Source organism: Numida meleagris, chromosome 4 (genome assembly GCF_002078875.1).
Source record: "Numida meleagris isolate 19003 breed g44 Domestic line chromosome 4, NumMel1.0, whole genome shotgun sequence".
NCBI classification, from domain to species: Eukaryota; Metazoa; Chordata; class Aves; order Galliformes; family Numididae; genus Numida; species Numida meleagris.
In genome coordinates, this window is record NC_034412.1 from 23456209 (window position 1) to 23475156 (window position 18948).

Consider the following 18948-nt stretch of genomic DNA (forward strand, 5'->3'; position numbering starts at 1 on the left):
CCCTACTGTGGTCTCTTCTCTCCAGATGGCTCCTTTCAAGGCCCTAATTTGAGTTTACAGGTGGAATAGTTTCACTAATACAGAAGTACACGAACTGCTCACATACAAAAACCTCCAAGTCCTTTATTAATGTTTTTGGGATGTATGCGGTACATAAAATTAACATTACACCAGCTAGAGGAAGTACTCTGTTGCAAGAGGTACTTCAAAACAAGCATCTCAGAGCACCCACATAGACACACACAGACACTACAAAAACCACTTGGAAATGATTTCCCCCCATGCTTGTTTTTTCCTTTTTAAAATTGACATCTAGGACTTCTGAACCATTGGAGATTCTGAACGTGGCAGATCTCCTGGTGCAGTGGCACTGGTTTTAAAAGGCTCCTTCACACACTGGAAGGTCAGAAGAACAGAACCAAATGGGGTAACTGAAAGCAGTGTCATGTTCAGTGCTTTAAAGCATGGCCATCTGTACTCACACACATACCTCAGCTGCTTGGGTGTCCCCAGCTGAACCTCAGCTGGTTCACCCCTACACTGCATTACGGGAGAGCACTGCCCACCCCACTGCATCACTAGTTCCAATTAGTAGGCACTGACACATCAGGAGGGTTAAACAAGTGAGACTGCAAAGACTTTAGAAAGGAATGAGCCTGAGAGAAAGCATTGTTCGTTATGACAGATTGCTGACAAGCCCTTCAGGTCACCAGGCTTTACGTGTCCATCTGTTGCCATCTGTTCCCTAAACTCATCCTTTTTATTCAGATGCTCTGCTTAAAAATAAACTCAAACTACAAAAGGTCTCAACTCCGTTCTGTACATGTTCTTCATTTCCAGAGTCATTATTCTGGCTTTAAACCTTCTCCTTTCGCTTTAACTTGGATACTTTCTTGACAGTTCCATTCTTGTTCAGAAGCTTCAGAACACGATCCTTGTGATCCAAGACCTTCAGCATCGAGTCTCGAGCCTCACTGATTTGATCCATCACAAGTTTACACCTCTGCATATTCCCCTGAAATGAAACGCTATCATCACTAACAGCGGACTAAACAGTCAAAACAAACACTTTACCTTTTTATAAAGTCACCATTAGCTGATGACACAGGAGAAGTACCTTTTTTTTTTTTTTTTTTTAAAAGCCAGATTTAGCACTTAGAAAATATACTGCTGCAATTACTAAGGGTAGAGCAATTCTTCTGAGCTTAGAAGCCATAGGGGCCTACCTGTATCAGTTCATTGATTCGATGCAGGTCATCATCAGTTGCTGCCTTTTTCTTAGGAATGAGCCCCTCCTGTAAGGCAGTCAGTCTCTCATACACATCACGCTCCAGGTTTGTCTAAAAGACATTAGCACTTCATGAGAAGGTTCACCACCAGCCAGAAAACATTTGCCCGCATTAAGAAATCTACACAGAGAAGACAATAATCTGTTCCCCTCTCAGCTGCTCATGTTAGTAATTCAGAAGATGGAGCTTCTGATGTCGAGTGTGGCACTATTGTTCTTACTAAACATCCTATTTAGAGGATTGCTCCACTTCTGAACAAACATGGAACCTAGCCAGATCTGTTTCCCCTGTCTCTCACAATACTATTCCAGGAATGCAGAGGTTTTGGGGAGTTTGGTGCTAGAATGCAGAGCACCTACCTCACCCCCAACCTGAAACAGAAGCATCCAGGAATGTGGATCAGTGCTGCCTCCTCAGATCAGCCGCACCATCCCAAACAGACGCTTCTTCAGACCTGTGCATCGGCAGGAGGGAGTTGCCAATTTTGATCATCTGTACAAAATACATCAGCTCTTATGTCTGGATCAAAATCAACACTAAGTTTCCAAGCCACTTACGCCACATTCCTGAGAAAGGGGAAATGTGTCCCACTCCCTTTGGGCACTACACACCAACTTATGGCATCTCTGTGTCTGATGAGCATGTACTGAGTTTGTGAAAACATCCTGTCTTACAGAACTCTGTGTTCCCCATGGTACAGACAGCTGGCACGTCCCCTGCACCTACCAACTGCAGCAGCTGTGCCGCACAGAGATGGACCTTCCACCCTTGTGCACGGCAGGATACACCCTTCTGATTGGCAATCTCCTGTAGCATAGCTTTCTTCTCCTCTGTCACCAAAAAACAAAAATATACGTTCAAATTTCAGGAGTCCACCAGGCCTCTGTTCTCAAACAAAAGCTTTAACCTAGCTCCTGCTTTCCACACATCCTAATGAGTAAGCAACATTCTGATTGGGACAGGAAAATAACTACTCATCTGCCTCATTACCTGAAGGCTGCTCTCACTCATCAACAGTTTATCCATATTTTCAGATTTTTTTTTGTTGTTTTCAATGTTTATCTTTTTTCCTTTTTCTAAAATGTAGTTTCATTTTGTTGAAATGTTTCAAACACTTTTCATGAAGAAGCGAGCGGTCCATCTCATTCTGCTGAAATACATATCTGCTCCCTCCTTCAAGTCTTTATGCAGTTGCAAAAACCCAATCTGCATATAAAGCCTAAAGGACAGCATTCAATCTCAATTTTCCTCTTACTAGAAAAATGTTCCATAGAAGCCCACCCGACCCATCTGTTAACTCATAAGACTCGTTACTCTAAATAGGGAACATTTTTGATTAAATTGGCAGGATTGTTAGGTAGTAAGAAAATCTGAGTGCTAAGCCATAGCATATCACCATGCTATATAATCTGTTTAAGAATTTATTTAGGAAGTTTCTATTCTTGTGCATAAATACATTTCTCGGTAACATAAGATTTTAGACTAATTAGACAGTTAGACAGAATTGTGTCTGATTCCATACAAGGTCCTTCCCTTTTCTTATCTGTCTTGGGAGAGAAAAAGTTTTAAGCAACGTCTAGCTAACGAAGTCATTAGCTCATGTGACCAAAGCTTGTTTTCCAAACTGGAAGCAAAGCCTTCTTGTGGGGTTGCTTATCAACATCAACCAGACAAGACTGTTTCGCAGACACACAGGGGTGCTCATCCCGCATGCCTGAGTGCCGCAGACTGACCTTTCACTCGGACATCACTGTATCTCTGGAAGTGATGGTAGGCGGCTTTCCAAGGATTCCGGTAGTGGCGGAGCAACGTGATAGGCGGCCTTGGACGCACAGGGACGTACCTTACACCTTCTTCATCTACAGAAGGATTCAGAAATAGCTGCGTTATTATCATGAAGTAGGTGAAAGTGAGAGATCAGCATGGCAGCAATTGCGACAGATTGGTAAGGATGATGTCACACAAAGGGACGCTCAGTGTTGAGAAAGGTTGTTCCCCCGAACATCACTATACAGAGGAGCAGATACTTGGAGTCTGTATTATTTATATTTTATAAGCAGGAGAATAACAGCATGCATTCCTTGAGAAAACAGAATGAGTAAATACAGACATTCAAATAGGAGAAAAGCGTCAGAGATGACATTACCTATATACTCCTTGGGAGGAGACTTGCGCTTCTCTGCCTTCACCAGCAAACTTTTGGCAGTAGATTTCTCGTCATCAGTGCTGTTTGTTTCCATCATGTCCCCTTCCTCTGTGGAGATGACGTGCTGCTGCTTACGGGGCTTTTTCCTTGGGGAGGCACCAGGCGGCAAATCACTTGGAGGCATCGAAAGGTTGTTGGCCAGCAATGCCAAAGATGGAGAGACAGTACTTGTCGTCAATGGAGGGACTGCTGGGAGGAGAGAAAGGATAACCTCAACTATCAATAGCATAAAGGTAACATGTTTTGACATGTAAAGGTACTATGTTTTAACACCATCTCTTTTCAGTGCATTGTGAGAAGCGTGGATTCCACCACAGATGCAGTTCAGCTCCTTGTGTATATGAGGCCAGATACTAAGCCAGGACCCATCACTAGGACAATGCCTGTGCTCTAAGATCCTTAGAACAAAGAATGACAAGAGACTGCTTGTACTCAGTTCCTTCATTTTCAAGGCTTGCGGCAGTTGAATGCTATTGAAAAGCAGTCCATACTAATATATCCCTTATGGTACGTAAAGAAAACTCCTTTGAATTGATGTTTCATCATGGATCACAGTCAAGAACGGGTAAGTCCCCTTTGCAACGCAGGTAGAGTCAGACATAGTCAAACCATGACTGCAGTGCTGTCTTTGCAAGTGTATATGTACTGCCAAGTCAACAGCCAATGTCAGCAGGTTATTGTACAAATCAACACACTTCTGGAGCTTGGCAGCACAGCAGCAGGAGCTTGAAGGAATAATACTCCTTCACATTTGCAGGGAAGAGCTCAATCAGCCGTGACAGAAGCAAGTGTGCCATGTAATCTAATACACAGCAGAATTTCTGGGATGAGATCTCAACTGTGATTAACTATACTGATTTGTATTATATCGGCACTGCTGCTGACAGTGTTCTAAGCATGCAGTTCATATAGACTCTTTGCAACTGGATCATTTGAAAATGAAAAAAGCAGTCCCAACCCCAAGTGGCTTCCACAGGAGATTAAGGAGATGGCAAAGAAGAACTTAGAGATGCTCACCTAGTTGCTATTTTGCAGTTCTTAGTCTTGAGACAGGAACCCTGTCAGACACTGCAATGCCCTTTTCTCCTAGGAGTTAGTAACTTATCTCAATTAGCTTAACCTAAATCTTTGCTTTCCATTCTATTTACTGGGCCATTAAGACTTCATACTGTACTCATATAGCATGTCACACCTTAGTTACGTCACCAAAACCAAGTCCCTTGTTCCATACTGAAAAGCAGTGGGCAGCAAAGAGAACCATAAGAAAGAAGGCATAAGGGATCCCCTTGACTTGTGTCCTGTGCTACCATAAAAGAGATGTCATTCCATTTTCAGGTTGCTTGTGTTGAAATCCTAATTTCTCCACTGCCTCACCAAGAGAAACATCTTGACGCTTAAAAATAACCTACCAGATACCGGCCGCATTATGTCCATAGGTTCCACCTCCTCTTTGATTTTTATTTCTGGCACCACAGGTCCCAGCACTGCTGAAAGAGCCCCGCTCATGGTTGCTGGAGGAGCAGGTGCAGCCACAATTGTGGTAGAAGTTGGTGGAGCAGCTGGCACGGCTCCTGGAATGGTGGACAGAACTGCTGCAGGCTGTGAGGTGGGGCTGGCCGCAGCAATGATCGTTGGAATGGCAGAAGGGGGCTGCTGGGAGGAAGGAGGGACTGCAATGGTGGGCTGCTCGCTGCCTTGGTTAGACACTGCCTCCATAGACACTGTGACGGGAGTGGCCATGGACACATGAATCTCAGGTTTTGGCTTGGCACTGTGACATTGAAAAAAGAACAAAACAAACTGGTGTTAACTGCATCTCAGTCATGACCTTCTAGCACAAAGTGAATGAGCCCAGCTGGACTCAAATTAATTTTTTCCTGTACAGTAACACCTGGCTGGGTAATGACTGTAGTAAGCAGGAGGAGGTGTCATCTCAGATGTGCTCTCCTCTCACCCCTTTGTCTAAGGTGCTGTTCTCTTCTAATGTACAAGCAAATCTCACGATTAACTCCAGATGGCTTCAAAACCCTCAGAAAAGGAGCAATACAGTTTCACAATACAAACAAGAGGAATCTTCACCCAAAGCTGTACTGCCCCTCATCCTTTTTGTGAGAGCTTCCGCTGTGGGCTAGTAGTTTTAAAACAATGAATTAGAAAGCCACTGGATACAACTGAAGCAGGTAGATTCATTCAACTTCCTTTAGTGTTAGTGTCAAAGAATTACAGAAAAAAAATTTTACAGCACAGCCTTTAACACAACATGCTGATTTTCTTGTCATTACCCAAGCTTGTAACCATATCCTTTAAAAGCCTACTGCCTCAGCTTTGTAACAGAATTACATCCATTCAAAATCATCACACTGACAAATATAAAATACCTTTCACAAAAGAAAGCATTTCAATGCCCTAACACCACAAGTCAGACACGCCAAATGAACCTAGTATGATGCAGTCGGTTTTCTCTGTCTTACCCAGCAGGCCTTGGTGATCCAGATGTGCTTCGCATAGTATTCTCAACACGTGTGCTTGCTACTTCAGGTGGCTGAGGTGGAATTAAGCTTTTCCGGACTGCCAGGCTGTAAGACAAGGACACATCTAAAATTCCCACCTCTGATGTGAAGATAAATACCACTGAAAGTAAAGGACTCAACCCTCTCTTGCCAAATTCAGGATAGAAGTCAAACTGGTCTGCCACAGAAAGTCTTGTTTTTAACCACGACTCTAAGTTTTATTTTCTTTACAGATAAGAGATTAGTTGCTCTGGCCTAGTCTCCCTCACATTTGGGGTTTCTCCAGAAATACCAGACTTTCATCTTGCCAGTCTGGGCATCTTACTGAGATTGCCAGGCTGCAGATGTGGCGGGCAGGGGGGAAAGGGAAATCTGGCCACACCAGTGTCCTGCACTATCCCAAGACAGAGCAAACTATCTGGAACTGAGCAGCGCCATGCTAAGATAGGCAACTGCTTTAATTTGTTGGAGTAGACTGTGTCAAAGCCTGGCTCTGGGATCTCCAAACCCTGCACGTGGATGTTAGACAGCACAGTGCTGTGTACAGAAAAACATTTAAGAGACTTTTCATTCCCCTGTGAGGCTGAAAGATAGATTGTTTTCCAAATAATCAGCCTCTCAAATGGAAAAATTCTTCGGTGATCTACCTCTGCTTCTTTAATTTATGCTTCAGTTTTACAGCTTGCAACTTCTCTGCTTTAAAGGTTTCTACCCAAATAAAAAAGAACCTCATAGGTTCATTTAGCCTCATAGGACGTATCAGCTCCTAACATTTTCAGTCATTAGTCAGGAGGAAACAGATTGTTAATTCTAATGCTTTCTCCTGCCTCTTTTATTTAGGCATTTAAAATTAGGCCAGAGAACATAACATATTTTAAGAGATTCCCTCCCCTTTTCCTAATCAGTTTTCACAGCAGGGTACTAATCCATCCTTACTATTCATCCACAGACTCTTCCAAGAAAAGCACTGGATTTCAAAGCACGGATTTCTAATTTTAGTAATTGACCTCTTTGGATTCAAGGCTTTCTTGCTTAGTTTAACAAAAACCACTTTCCCTTAAAAGGTCACTTTCAAAAGCTAGAAACATCTTATTACAGAGAGGAAGAAGCAGCTATGATCTGCCCTGGAAGAGAAGAAAATGTGTTTCACAGATCACTTGCAACCACTGCTGACTGTATAACTTGCCAGAACTTTTCCTACCTACATTAAAATAATTCCATTTAGCTGGGCTAGATTGAACAGAGGTGTCATTTCTGTGTCCCCCCTTTGGTCTTACTCACCCATCTGTGGTTGGCTTCTTCCGGAGGATGCTTGGGCGTGGGGAAGAGCCCTGTGCTGGGGCACTGGCACTCTGGCTGTGGGTCTGTACAACTGTAGTTGCAGCAGAAGCAGTGTTGAAGGTGTTGCTAATAGGGTTGGCTACAATGGTGGCTCCATCTGCCAAAACTACTGCTGGGAAGGATGGACGTTGGCAGAGCAGAGAGAATAGAGGAAAAAGAAAAAGCAGCAGTTACTGAAGGAGGTTTGATAAAGCAGGTGCTTACAGAACACATGCTGTCTCTGCTCCTTTGACTCCCTCAATATTTATCTGCAGCACTTTCAGACTACTTCATAACTAACACCTTATCTACTAGCAATCTGCTAACTAGACCTGCTGTAGGGCAGATGATAACTATCCCTTGTCTAACAACTGCTGGCAACAGAAATACTCTTTCCATGAGAAATGGAAGACACAGAAATTGCCTAGGAGGTCACCAACACAACTGGGTCTGCTGGTGAAGGCCACGTGGCAACACGGAACTTCGTAAGGGAGCTGGCTGTTGTGCTCATACTCCGAGCTTCTGCCAAGCCCTGCTAGGCCAACAAACATGCAGAACAAGAAGGCAAGGAGTCACACCAGTATCTCTGCCAGCACTGCAAACAGTGGATGCTCTTGGCTGTCATATTCCCATCCTTCAGTCCAGCACTGGGATTTGATCAGACCAACTCTTCCTCGTGAAAGAGGGTTTTTAATCACAGTCTCAACTGCTGAAGGTACCTTGCCACGTTTAACTGGTGCAGTGACCTAACGCATAGCTGCAACACTTCATAAGCATCTGCTTGTAAACAGCTCTTCCCATAATGCTGTACTGAAGAGAACTGCTGAAGCTCATGTAACCCATCCAATGCTACCTATATATTCTACCCAGCATGCCTAAAGAAAACTAATGAATTGCATTCACTAAGTATTTTCTAGGAGAACGTTCACAGGGATGTATTTGGTGTTGAGCACTGGGACTGCTCAAGATCCACCACGTAACGTCATTACTCAGAGTTAAAGAAACCCCTTAAGGCACAGCACTGTGCGGGAGTTATGGGTTCCATCCACTCACCTGAGGTCTTGGTGTCGCCCTGTGGCTGCTGAGCACTGATGGGCGCTGGCTGCAGCCCCTGTGTGCCAATGGGTGCAGCTGGGTGCAGTCCTTGAGTCCCAATTGGTGCTGGCTGGATGCCCTGGGCACCAATGGGCGCTGGCTGAATGCCCTGGGCACCAATGGGCGCTGGCTGAATGCCCTGGATGTGGCGGGCATGGGACGCATCCACAGTCATCAGCTGCATGGGGTTGAGGTGCACAGTGGAGGCCACTCCCACACCTGTCTGTGCCGTGATAGCTGAGTTGGGCGCCTGGGCTGAAACTGTGGGCAACAACACAGACAGCTTGTCATATCTGGCTTGGCACTTTGGCCCCACTGCCTCTTGCCCCATAGGTACTCCCTTTCTTTTCAAAGTTAGCTTACCAGCCTGCCTGAAGCAGGAATGAGTTTGAGAGTAGAGAGGCTAGGTTGTTTGCTAGAATCTTTTAATGTTACTGTTTGTTTTTTTTTTCCCCCACCCCATATTGCAACAATAAAGATGAAGGTTAGCCTTAAAGTTAGGATAAGGTTATGTTTCTATACCCAGTCTCAGAAATCCTATTTTTTTGCTCACTAGAGTATTTTTTCATTACTTATTTTTACACAAAGCTTCTAAGCACCAATAATTGGCATCTTTCCTGCTTAAATACACTAGAAGCCTGAAGAAATTCTTTTCAAAAGATAGTCTTCCACAGAACTTATTACATCAATTAATAAAATTAATATCTTTGACTGTACAAATGCACACGGAGAAGACATACCCAGTTTCCCTTCATGCAGCTGGACAAACTGTTCTGACCCAGAATACAATCTTATCTGACTCAGAACAGGGCTCACAATTACAGGCTGGATCCCACAGCTAAAATGAACACAAAATCTTTGTGGCGTTCCCAGTGATGCACCTATCCTTAGAAGTTATGATTCTATGATTCTATGAAGTTCAACTAGTTCATTTAAATGTACAGCTCTAAGCAACTATGGTTGCATCTTTCCAGATCTCCCGTAAGGGGTGCTGCACTTCTCACAGGGAGCATTTAGCGGCCACGTTGGACTACCTGAAGTTCTCCAGAGTTCCAAGTGTTACAGAACAGTAACATCATTTCTGCAGCCATGCAAAGAATGAAGTGCTAACATTGCAACAATGAGCTTGTCTGCTAACAATTGAGAGCTTTCCCATCACAGAACAAGCTGGTTTTGTCACAGGATTTCCATCAAGTTCTTGTGCTGACCAGTCCATCTAAAAACAGTTGTCATAAAAACTAAGATACAGCACCAGGTCCATGGAAATGGCTTCTGCTTATCACTTCTGCTAGGGCTACTCTAGGTGAAACACTTGTTGCAGAACTGTCCATCCAGCAAAATCATTTTGGAGACTGTGTAAACACAATCAGCTCTTGGAAAGCCAAAGCTAACATCCTTCCTCAAAACACATGGGTGCCCCTCAGCTCAGCGATCTTTTAACAAGTTTCCTCTATATTTTTAGCTAAGACCTCCATGGCTATTCTCAGTGTGGGTTTGTGTCCCTCCTGATACCCTGAGTTCTCTGCTTTGAGGTGTCACCAGTTACTGCCCTATTTAGTACCTTTAACTGCTTTAGAACAACTTCAGACAAAGTGCAGGAATGTACAGAAAGAAGCCCCTCTGTCCCTATCCCAAGTCATTTAATCACCCCGAAGCCCATGACTTATAGTCTAGACCTGAAACTTTAATTTCAACAATTTTCAATGTCATTGACAAAGAACAGGCCCCAGTAACACATCAATTCCCTACATGTATTTTCCCAGTCAGCAAATGGACTTTGCAACCTCCACGTCCTTCCAAGGCCGCTCTGTACTGGACAAGAGGAACACGCCACCAGCAGACACACTGAAAACCCAAATTAGGCGTCTTCCTAGAGTTTGGACTGTGGAAATCATCACATCTGTCCTAAGTTACTCAGCAAGATGAAGTGCTCCAAGTGTCTGTCTCAAGAGAATGACCTTAGTTCGAGATGACTGCATTGGCTCTCATTATATGTGATTTTTTTTTGCCCCTCTGCAAACCACTGCAACAATTCAAACTGGTTATTGCCTGGTTCTTGTAAATAGAACACCAAGAGCTTGCAGTGCAACTTGTTTTCTGTTTTCAGCTCATGCTTCTCTCTCAAACTGTATATTCATATGAAAAGAGATCAAAAATGGGCTTCTCAGAACATTAGGGAGTGAAGATGCATAATGCACTCATCTACTTTGGAGGAACTTGGTTGGTTTTGATTTGTGAAATCTGAAACTTTAGAGGGACAAGCTTCTGGATATCAAGTGTGAAACTCAAGAGTTATTAGCTGTTTAGTAGGCCTCTGAAGTAGCTCAGTGCTCCTTGCTCATGCTTTCCCCTCAGCCAACAAGAAGTCAGACTCTGTGCCAAGTTATCAAAATGGAGCATACAAGCCTCTTAGCTGCTCCCAACACTGCAGCTTGTACACAAACTGCTGAGTGAAGTGTCAGCCAGCTCGCCTCACAGCTTCTCACCTGGGTACTGGCGGATGGTGGACACTGAGCTGGTGATGGGGGTGTAGGTGTGCGCAGTCAGCGGGTAGGCAGAGGGTGGGTACGTCGGTAGGAAGTACTGGAACTGGACAGGCACTGACTGCCTGCAGGCAGCAAGAACAACAAGTGTTACACCATTTCATCTGCTTTTCTTCAACTCCTGTCTTTGGGCTGCTGCCCAAGCTCTGTCATCTCATCTGTCACAAACTATTTATTAACTCTTGTGATTAATTCAGAACTACCAAATCCCTCTCAGGACTTGCTCCCTGGGGTATCAGAGCCCAGACAAGCAGCAAGGTACTCAGTAGCTACTCACACTCTCTTATTCATAGATATGTTATTTTCCCCACCTGTTGTCATTCCTGGTTTCCATTGCTACTGGGTTTGGAGATGCCCGGTGACTAGAGAGGGGTATGAGGTTACTCCTCTCTGCTGTATAATCGGACTGAATCCGGGGAGAAGTATGTGTGATTTGCTGAGGAACCACTTTAGCTGCATAAAGACAAACATGTCATCAGTCAGAGAAAAAGTTGGTAGACACTGCAAAGTCAAAATTAGTTCTCAAAAAAAAAAAAACCCACAAATAACAAAAACCATACTGAAAAAACCCCAACACAAAACAAAACCTACCTAAACCACAAAACTCCAAACCCCATTCCAGAGATATCCCCAACCTCCAATGATTTCCTATCATCAGTGATGATACATTGCCTCAATAGGAAGAATGAACATAGAAAACTAAACAAATCCATCTTACATTTTTTCCATTCAATTTGTACCAGAATTCTATAGACATCATAGATGTGTATGTAACTTCTAATTGCTAAGAGGTTAAGTAGCTCCAGAACTGAAGTTTACAGTTACTTTTTTTTTTTTCTCCCAGTGATCAGCTCAATCCTTTCTGCTGTCAAGAACTTATTTACCAACATTTTAAAAGCAGAACTTGACAGAGACCAAGGGAAATGAAATATATGGTAGGCAAACATACACAGAGGCAAATTCATGGCAGGAAAGATATTGCAAAGTTTCAAGAGAACAACATAAGGAAGTGGGCAAAAGAACAGAGACGAACAAAGGAAACGTAAGTAGTTCTGCTGGAAACATCTCATGCAGACAGCACTTCCAGACAGCACTTCCAGGCAAACAAGCTCCTCATTTTCACACTGCAGCTGTTTCACCTTCAGATGAATACACTAGCCTTGACTAGGCCACATCCAATGCCTCAAGAAGCATGGGAAGGAACTTATACAAAACCAGCCAAGAAAGCTGTATCACCGAGCAGTTACAACTCCTAGCACATACAATGCAGGTTCTGAAATGCCAAAAAGCCTATGTTTGTCTGAAAAAGTAAGTTAATGAGCCACTTTATTACTTATTCCTCCTAGAACATATATTTCTTCCTGGTGTTGAAAAAAGCTGTGCCACTGCAGACCTGCTAGTTGATTTCTCCCAGCTTGTATTGATTTTCTTCCCCTCCTTGATGTGCCAATACACACAAACACTGCTAGCATAAACAGTAAAACCAAAGTACCCAGTACACATCCTTGGAACTGAAATCACTCACCAACTGGGATGTTTGAGGTCGTGACAGCTGTAGCATGGGACGAATGCGAGGGCATTGTCATGGTGACAATGGTGCTGGTAGGCGCTTGGGTGTGAGAAACAGAACCTAAGAAAAAAGAACATACAAGATACTTCTGCAGAGCCCTATCACACAGAATTATATCCAAATAAAGAGTGCAAAAACCCCAGCCCAGACAACTCCCTGGTGAACTTAGCAACTTCCCTCCTGAATTCTAATCACACACTTCCAAATACAGTCTTTAGCAGAAAGGAAAGCTCCCTCAAATCTAATTAGGTTCCAACTTCAGCGTAGAAAAACAACAAGAAAACCCCAACCCACAACTCTCTCATGACAGCATTACGAATACTCACCAGCTGTGGTTGCTGAAGCAATGGTATTTGTTGCTAAAATAGGTGCCACTGTTGCTGCTGCCACCGGAGTACCAGTACTGAAAATGGTTTTCTATTAAAAGTAGAAAAACTTCAAGTTAAAATACTAGCACATTTTTAATATTTACTTAGCTTGGAATCAGGCTGCGTGCACTGTAAAGAACATGAATTTCTAACCTAGTATTCCTTTCTCAAAATTCATCTTATCCATCCAAACTTAGATTAAAAAGATGCCTGAAAGCAGCAAAGGGGTTTCCCCTTTGCAGCTTACCTGGGCCATTGTGTGGAGCTGTGGCTTCTGTGCTCCTATGGCCGGGTGAGATGGCAGCGTGATTCGTGTGGCTGTGTCGCGTGGCTGTGCGGGCCGCTGGATGCTGATAGCTGCAGAAGGTGGGTGCTGCTGGATAGACAGGGTGGGTCGGCTGGAGAGAAGAACAATCATGAAGATAAATAATTCTGTGGATACTAAATCTGAAAGATAAAGTGATACGTCTGGCTTTGTTCTTTTCTTTGAGAACAGCACTGCTATCAAAAACATGGTAAAGCAACACGAGGAACTCAAACTGCACTGTTCTGTCCTCATCAGGTGTCTACCCTAAGTAGCTCTGTATAAAAGCTTTTCCTGTCAGGGATGCTTTAGAACATTCATGTGTCATTTTTCCACTGTGTCTTCATGAAAAAGGTGGGTTAAACTAGCCACAGACTCCTAGAAAGGAAACTTCACTTTTCAGGAAGCAGCAGTTCACAACTGATTTGTTAAGCTCGTTCTTCCTTGTAACACACCGCAACAGTTCATGTTTAGAGTAACTTTTATTCAGAGAACTGAAAGCTTTTGCAGTGCGCAAGCACTCCTATTTTTGGATTGTACCATCCCACATCCAAAGGATAATCAGCTCAGGATGACTAACACGTTTCCTCCTCCCACAGCCTCTGTAAAGTCAGAGCACTGCACATTGCAAAAAAATTGCCTTCATCATCTTTACCTGAGGGTTGACTCTGTAGCATGTGCTGCTGTTGTGGTTATAACAGGAGACTGAGCTCTTGTGGCTGAGACAGTTGCCACCACGGCAGGAGGAATAGTGCTTGAAGTTGTCACAGGCGGACGAGACTGTAAGAACAGAGACAGACATTCAGAAAAGAAAATCTGCAGATTAGAGAATAACTAAGAATTACTTGGCTAGAATTACTTTTTCTCGATCTGATCACTAAGCTTCAGCATTCTAAGATGTTTTCAGTCTTTCTGATTTGATCTGCAAGTTCCTATGCAAATCTGTTCTGATTTTTAAAGGACGTACAGAGGGCATTAACAACCAGGAAGGCGAACAGAAATTACTGCAGTGCTTTTTAAGGATTTTAGGAGAAGAACAAAGGCCCCTTCAGAATAGGCTGAAAACCCCTATAAGCATATACAGAAATGATTACATTGGGATCTTAAAGCACGAAGTAAAAGTTGTTGGACCCTTTGTCCTAACCCTGAACACTTACAGAGAGCAGATACCAACAATCTTTCCCTTACATATAAGCTGATATATATGGCAGCACACTAAAATAATTTATTCTACATCAATACATTTAAGACTAAATCCCCATCTGCACAATATACTAGGCCTTTCAGACTAAAACACCACTATTACAGTATGTCCTTCTCCCAGCTTGCAAGCACTTTGTAAAAAAAAAAAAAAAAAAACCAAAAAAAACCACCTGATTTCTGGCACTAACTCCACACAAGAAATAAAACCACAGGACTAATGGGACCATTTCACAGCTTGCTATCAGAAATGGATACCCGAAAAACTGAATTAGAAGAGAGCTGCTGACAACTTCAGCCCAATAAACGTGCAGTTACAGGTTATGGACTGCGAGGAGGTGCCATGAGGAACTTGGAGCAGGTGGTTCTGCAGAGCTGCCTGGCTGCTACCTGCCTGGATTGGCTGATGAATGATGTGCTGAACTGCTGGCTGAGCTGTGGCTGTGTTCGGCAGCTGGGAAGCTGGTCTCAGGACTGTAGTTACTTTTGAACTGGACATCACTGCAGCAGCTGCAGCACCTGGGAAGCAAACCAAGCATGTTAAAATAGCGCATACAAATGGCTCCACTACCACCACAGAGACAAGCTCTTACGTTAGCTGGCATGTATTCCAGTTTGGATGACACTGGTTTAAAAGCAAGGCTAGCAGAAAAAATACTTTAGATTCACAAAAGTACGTGTGGAAAGGCAGGCATCATTTTAAGTGAATCGGGTTTACTGATGCTTCTCATTCCCTACAGTAACTTCATGTTATAAATCTGATATTTTTCTATTCCTAGCTAGGGAAATCATTTGAAATAATTCAGCTTGACTACTGGGCTAAAGGGGAAATAAGTTACCTGATACCAGGAATCTCCCTGCAATAAACAAAAACTGAAAAAACAACACCAAAAATTTGTAAAGCTGCAACAACAGAGAGCTGTGGTTTCTTTGTGTCCACAGTTTGCTGACTCCTGATCACATGAAACTGCTCAGAAAGGCAAACAGCCTTGAAATCATTTGATGGAATACACTGCATAAACATCTCTGACTGAAATTATTACCTTGGAAGGTGGTACGCAAGCTGAGAGAAAGAGATCAGAAGGAGAGAAAATACACTAAGTGAAAATCTCAGGCTTATGCTGGTTGTCCTACAGGAATCAGGTGACCAAAACTACATTTACTTCAGCTACAAATAACGCTGCAGTCCTTCCAGCTACACTAGTATGAGGTTAGATCTTTGCACACATCATTTTTGCTTCCCTTGAGCAATAGCATAATATTGGATCTCAAGGGAAATAAAGATGTAAATGGTACTTTGAAATTCAGATCAGCTTAAACTTGGAGACCCAACTCATAAATGTTTTGAAAGTAAAGCTAATCAGAAATCACTGCACTGAGCTTCTTTTAAGGGGCTACTCTGCTATTTCTTTAAGGTGCAGCAACTGAAGTCCTGGGAGACAGGAGCCTGGAGTTAGCATCAGCATTTAACCCAAGGGCAAATGTAAATGCACATGATATATTAGCATGCATAGCCGCATACTGGAATGATCCTGTATCAGGTAGGTATAGAGCTCAGATGTCATTGTCGTTAAGTGAGAGATGCTTATTACCAAGAACGTGACATTTTGCACAATAGACCTATCTATACCAATGTAGTTTTGGTTTTTAGCTATTTTTTCCCCCTCTTTGAAAGCGTTCACTGTTAACAGCATAGAACAACTGAAGTGCTACTACCTGCCAGCACTTAAACACCATCACACATTCCTGCCTTAAATGACTGAAGGCAACACAACACTTAGACTAGTGATTGGCTGAATTGACTACTACCAATTTCTGCTAGTAGTTTTACAGCTGCAATACCACATATATTAGCAGTGAGGAGAGTTTCAGAGACCAGGTGCATGGCCCCAGTAGGCGAGCACAACAGGCAGCCATGTACTGCTCAGTCCTTACCTCGAGGAAGGTGAGAAGCTCCGATGTGTAGAGGAGGCCCAGGAGCACTACTTCTGATGATTGACATCTGCACATTAGTAGCCATGATATGGTGAAGGTTACTAGGATGGCCCTGCAGAATTAAAGAAATAAATAAAAAAAATTAACAGTGAGCTCTGTGGATAAGAATTAACAGCCATTCTGACAGCATTACCAGAAGACTTCTAAAGACAGAAAAGATTTCGTAAAAATACATGGTACAAAGGATACATGCATTACAAGGGAGTAAAGAAACAGGGAGAAGTCAGAGCCAGCTGACACTGTACAGGGAAGATGGCAGCATTTTAGAGATCCAGTTTTCTGTTTGGCGCATGGCAGACCATCAGCAGCCACTCACACACCAATGTGAGAGACGACCCTTCTGCTACCTTTAAGGCATAGATCTCTACCACCTTGACATTCAGGTCAAAAGAACAGTGGCACTTTGGCAAATGCTGTAACAAGTGAATTCTATTCTCTAACAGTGCTGGACTTTTTATGGGTATTTATGAAAGTAACAGCACATCCAAACTCAAATTCTCCTAAGGACACTACAGTGACACCCTGAAACTTCAGAGGGTTTGCGATGAGCGTCCTGGCACACCAGTCTTGAATTTAATTATTTAAAGGACCAGGTGTTGAGGAAAAAACCCAGATGTGTAACAGCTTTGGATATGTTTCTGCTATTGCAGCCTCACTGTCAGTTGGATGATTACAACTACTCATGAGCTTTCTAAAGAGTCAGCAGCAACTGAAGTGTATTGCTCCAGGCAGAACTGACCAACAGTGAGTGGCTGCTGGACTGAGAAGCCTGCTCTCTGCCCCTCCCCTTCTGCAAGAGCTTGACCTGCTATGCCAGTGCTGCACTGCTCCAAGCTTACAGTGAGCACAGCAGAAAGCACAGACCTGCTGTCCACTGATGGTGGCCACGGGGATGGTGGGAGCCTGCGGGATGCTGCTCTCCATGGTGACTGTGACTTGTCCAGGAACCTTTGCGGGAGCTGAGAGAGTTGAGGGTGGTGCAGGAGCGATGGGCCGGCTGGGCATGGTGGGCTTCAGCGGTGGCTGCAAGAAAGAAGTGTGAGAAGTGCTACCAACTCCCAATGGCAACTCAGGGTTGGAGAAAGCAAGCTTTGCCCAAAAGTAAGTAGGGCCTGGGGTTTTTAAAGGGAGGATGTTGGCTATTTAAATCCACTCTATTTTCACCTGGGACAAAGAACACGTTTTGTGCTGAATTAGGCAGCTTCTAACACACAGCATGAGTCATACGCAGGATCTGTTGGGGCTGTAGCATTTCCCTACATACTGCACATCAGCAGTTTATTTCATATTCTCATTCACTCTTGCAGAGAGAACATTTCAGGAGTTCCCCAAAGTCAGGGGACTTCCTTCCCAGGAAGGCCTCAGCACGGCATGTGGAACAGCTCTATCCAGAGCCACCAGAGCACAGAAGCAAAGATCAAACAATGAAAACAGGGAACTCCCTGATTTTTGCTCAGCACTCTAAATTTTAATACAGATTAAATGAAGAAATGCACAAACAGTTACCCTAGAACTACTTGAGAGGAAAAAAACCTCAATAATTAAACTGCTTTTCTCATTCAAACACATTCCCCCGTGACCCCCCATTACCTTCATGAGCCCATCTGAGAAGGAGAGGGGCACGGCTGGTGCCAGGTGTGTAGGGGGAGCTGCCACTGTCACCGGGGCCCCAGGCGGCACCGGGTGGTGCGGGGCCAACATCTGCACCTGCGGGTAGGGCCGCACCACCACGGGCTCCTGCTTCTCCTCGCGGGGTGGTGCAGGGCCGCCAGGGCCTAGGTGCTGCTCCCGGGGGGCCACCTCGGGGTCACGGACAGACTCATCGCTCGCTGCAGAGAGGAGAGGGGCGCTGAAAGCCGACGTGACACAGCGCCGAGCGGGCCCGAACTCCCCACCGCCCTCCCGCCCCCCGGCTCCATCGCCTCCCTACACAGCCCCACCCCCACCCCCGCTTACTTGTGGCCGAAGGGGCGATAAGTCCGGCGGTGCCGCTGGCGGGTCCTGTGGGCGGGTTGGCCCCCAAACCGGCGGGAGGGGCACCCGAGCGGGGGAACTGTTGAGAGCTCATCTCCGCCTGCAGACAGAACAGCCGTTACGTCGCGGCGCGCGCATTGCCCTGCCAGCGCCACCCCCACTCCCCCCCCACGGCACTCCGCTGGTCCCGCCCCTCTCATTGGGCGCGGCGCCAGAACTCCCGCCCCTCCTCACTCCCCGCAGCCCTGCAACAGCCAATGGGGCGCGGCGCCGCGCGACCATTCAGGAGTAGCCGCAGCAGCGCCCTCAGGAGGCGCCCAGCCAATGGGGGGGGTGTCAGGATGCTGCCCAATGAGGGCCGCCCTGCCGCCAGGCCCCGCCCCGCCCCGCCGAGCCGCCCGGCGGGGCCCGGATGTGCTCGGGACCGCGGCACTACCAGCCCAGCGCAGCCCTACCCCGCTCTGCCCAAGCTCACCGCTCTGCCCGTCCCAAACCCCGCGCGGTGCCCCGGGTCCGCCCCTCCCGCCCCACCACCACTCCGCTCTATGTCCACAGCGCTGCGCTTGGCGCAAGC

General features: G+C 45.0%; 1 protein-coding gene across 5 annotated transcripts in view; it reads right to left on the reverse strand.

Annotated features, from left to right (window-relative positions):
• Positions 99-18948, reverse strand: part of SAP130 (Sin3A associated protein 130) — a 19117-nt gene continuing 267 nt past the window's right edge. The window contains exons 2-22 of one of the 5 annotated variants that reach the window (XR_002438077.1): positions 18357-18474; positions 17991-18229; positions 17265-17423; positions 16341-16452; positions 14800-14924; positions 13861-13985; positions 13149-13299; positions 12860-12950; positions 12489-12593; positions 11275-11416; positions 10907-11028; positions 8379-8681; positions 7287-7458; positions 5967-6071; positions 4905-5266; positions 3436-3684; positions 3023-3148; positions 2016-2119; positions 1649-1781; positions 1227-1340; positions 991-1015 (exon numbers count right to left, since the gene is read on the reverse strand). Coding sequence is in view for 4 of the 5 variants with exons in the window: in XM_021394946.1 (XP_021250621.1) it covers positions 857-1015; positions 1227-1340; positions 2016-2119; positions 3023-3148; positions 3436-3684; positions 4905-5266; positions 5967-6071; positions 7287-7458; positions 8379-8681; positions 10907-11028; positions 11275-11416; positions 12489-12593; positions 12860-12950; positions 13149-13299; positions 13861-13985; positions 14800-14924; positions 16341-16452; positions 17265-17423; positions 17991-18229; positions 18357-18468 (3177 nt within the window). In the remaining variant the exon portion in view is untranslated. Of the gene's footprint in view, positions 1016-1226; positions 1341-1648; positions 1782-2015; positions 2120-3022; positions 3149-3435; positions 3685-4904; positions 5267-5966; positions 6072-7286; positions 7459-8378; positions 8682-10906; positions 11029-11274; positions 11417-12488; positions 12594-12859; positions 12951-13148; positions 13300-13860; positions 13986-14799; positions 14925-16340; positions 16453-17264; positions 17424-17990; positions 18230-18356; positions 18475-18948 lie in introns of all 5 variants that reach the window. The other 4 variants (XM_021394949.1, XM_021394948.1, XM_021394947.1 and 1 more) reach the window with 4 other exon arrangements.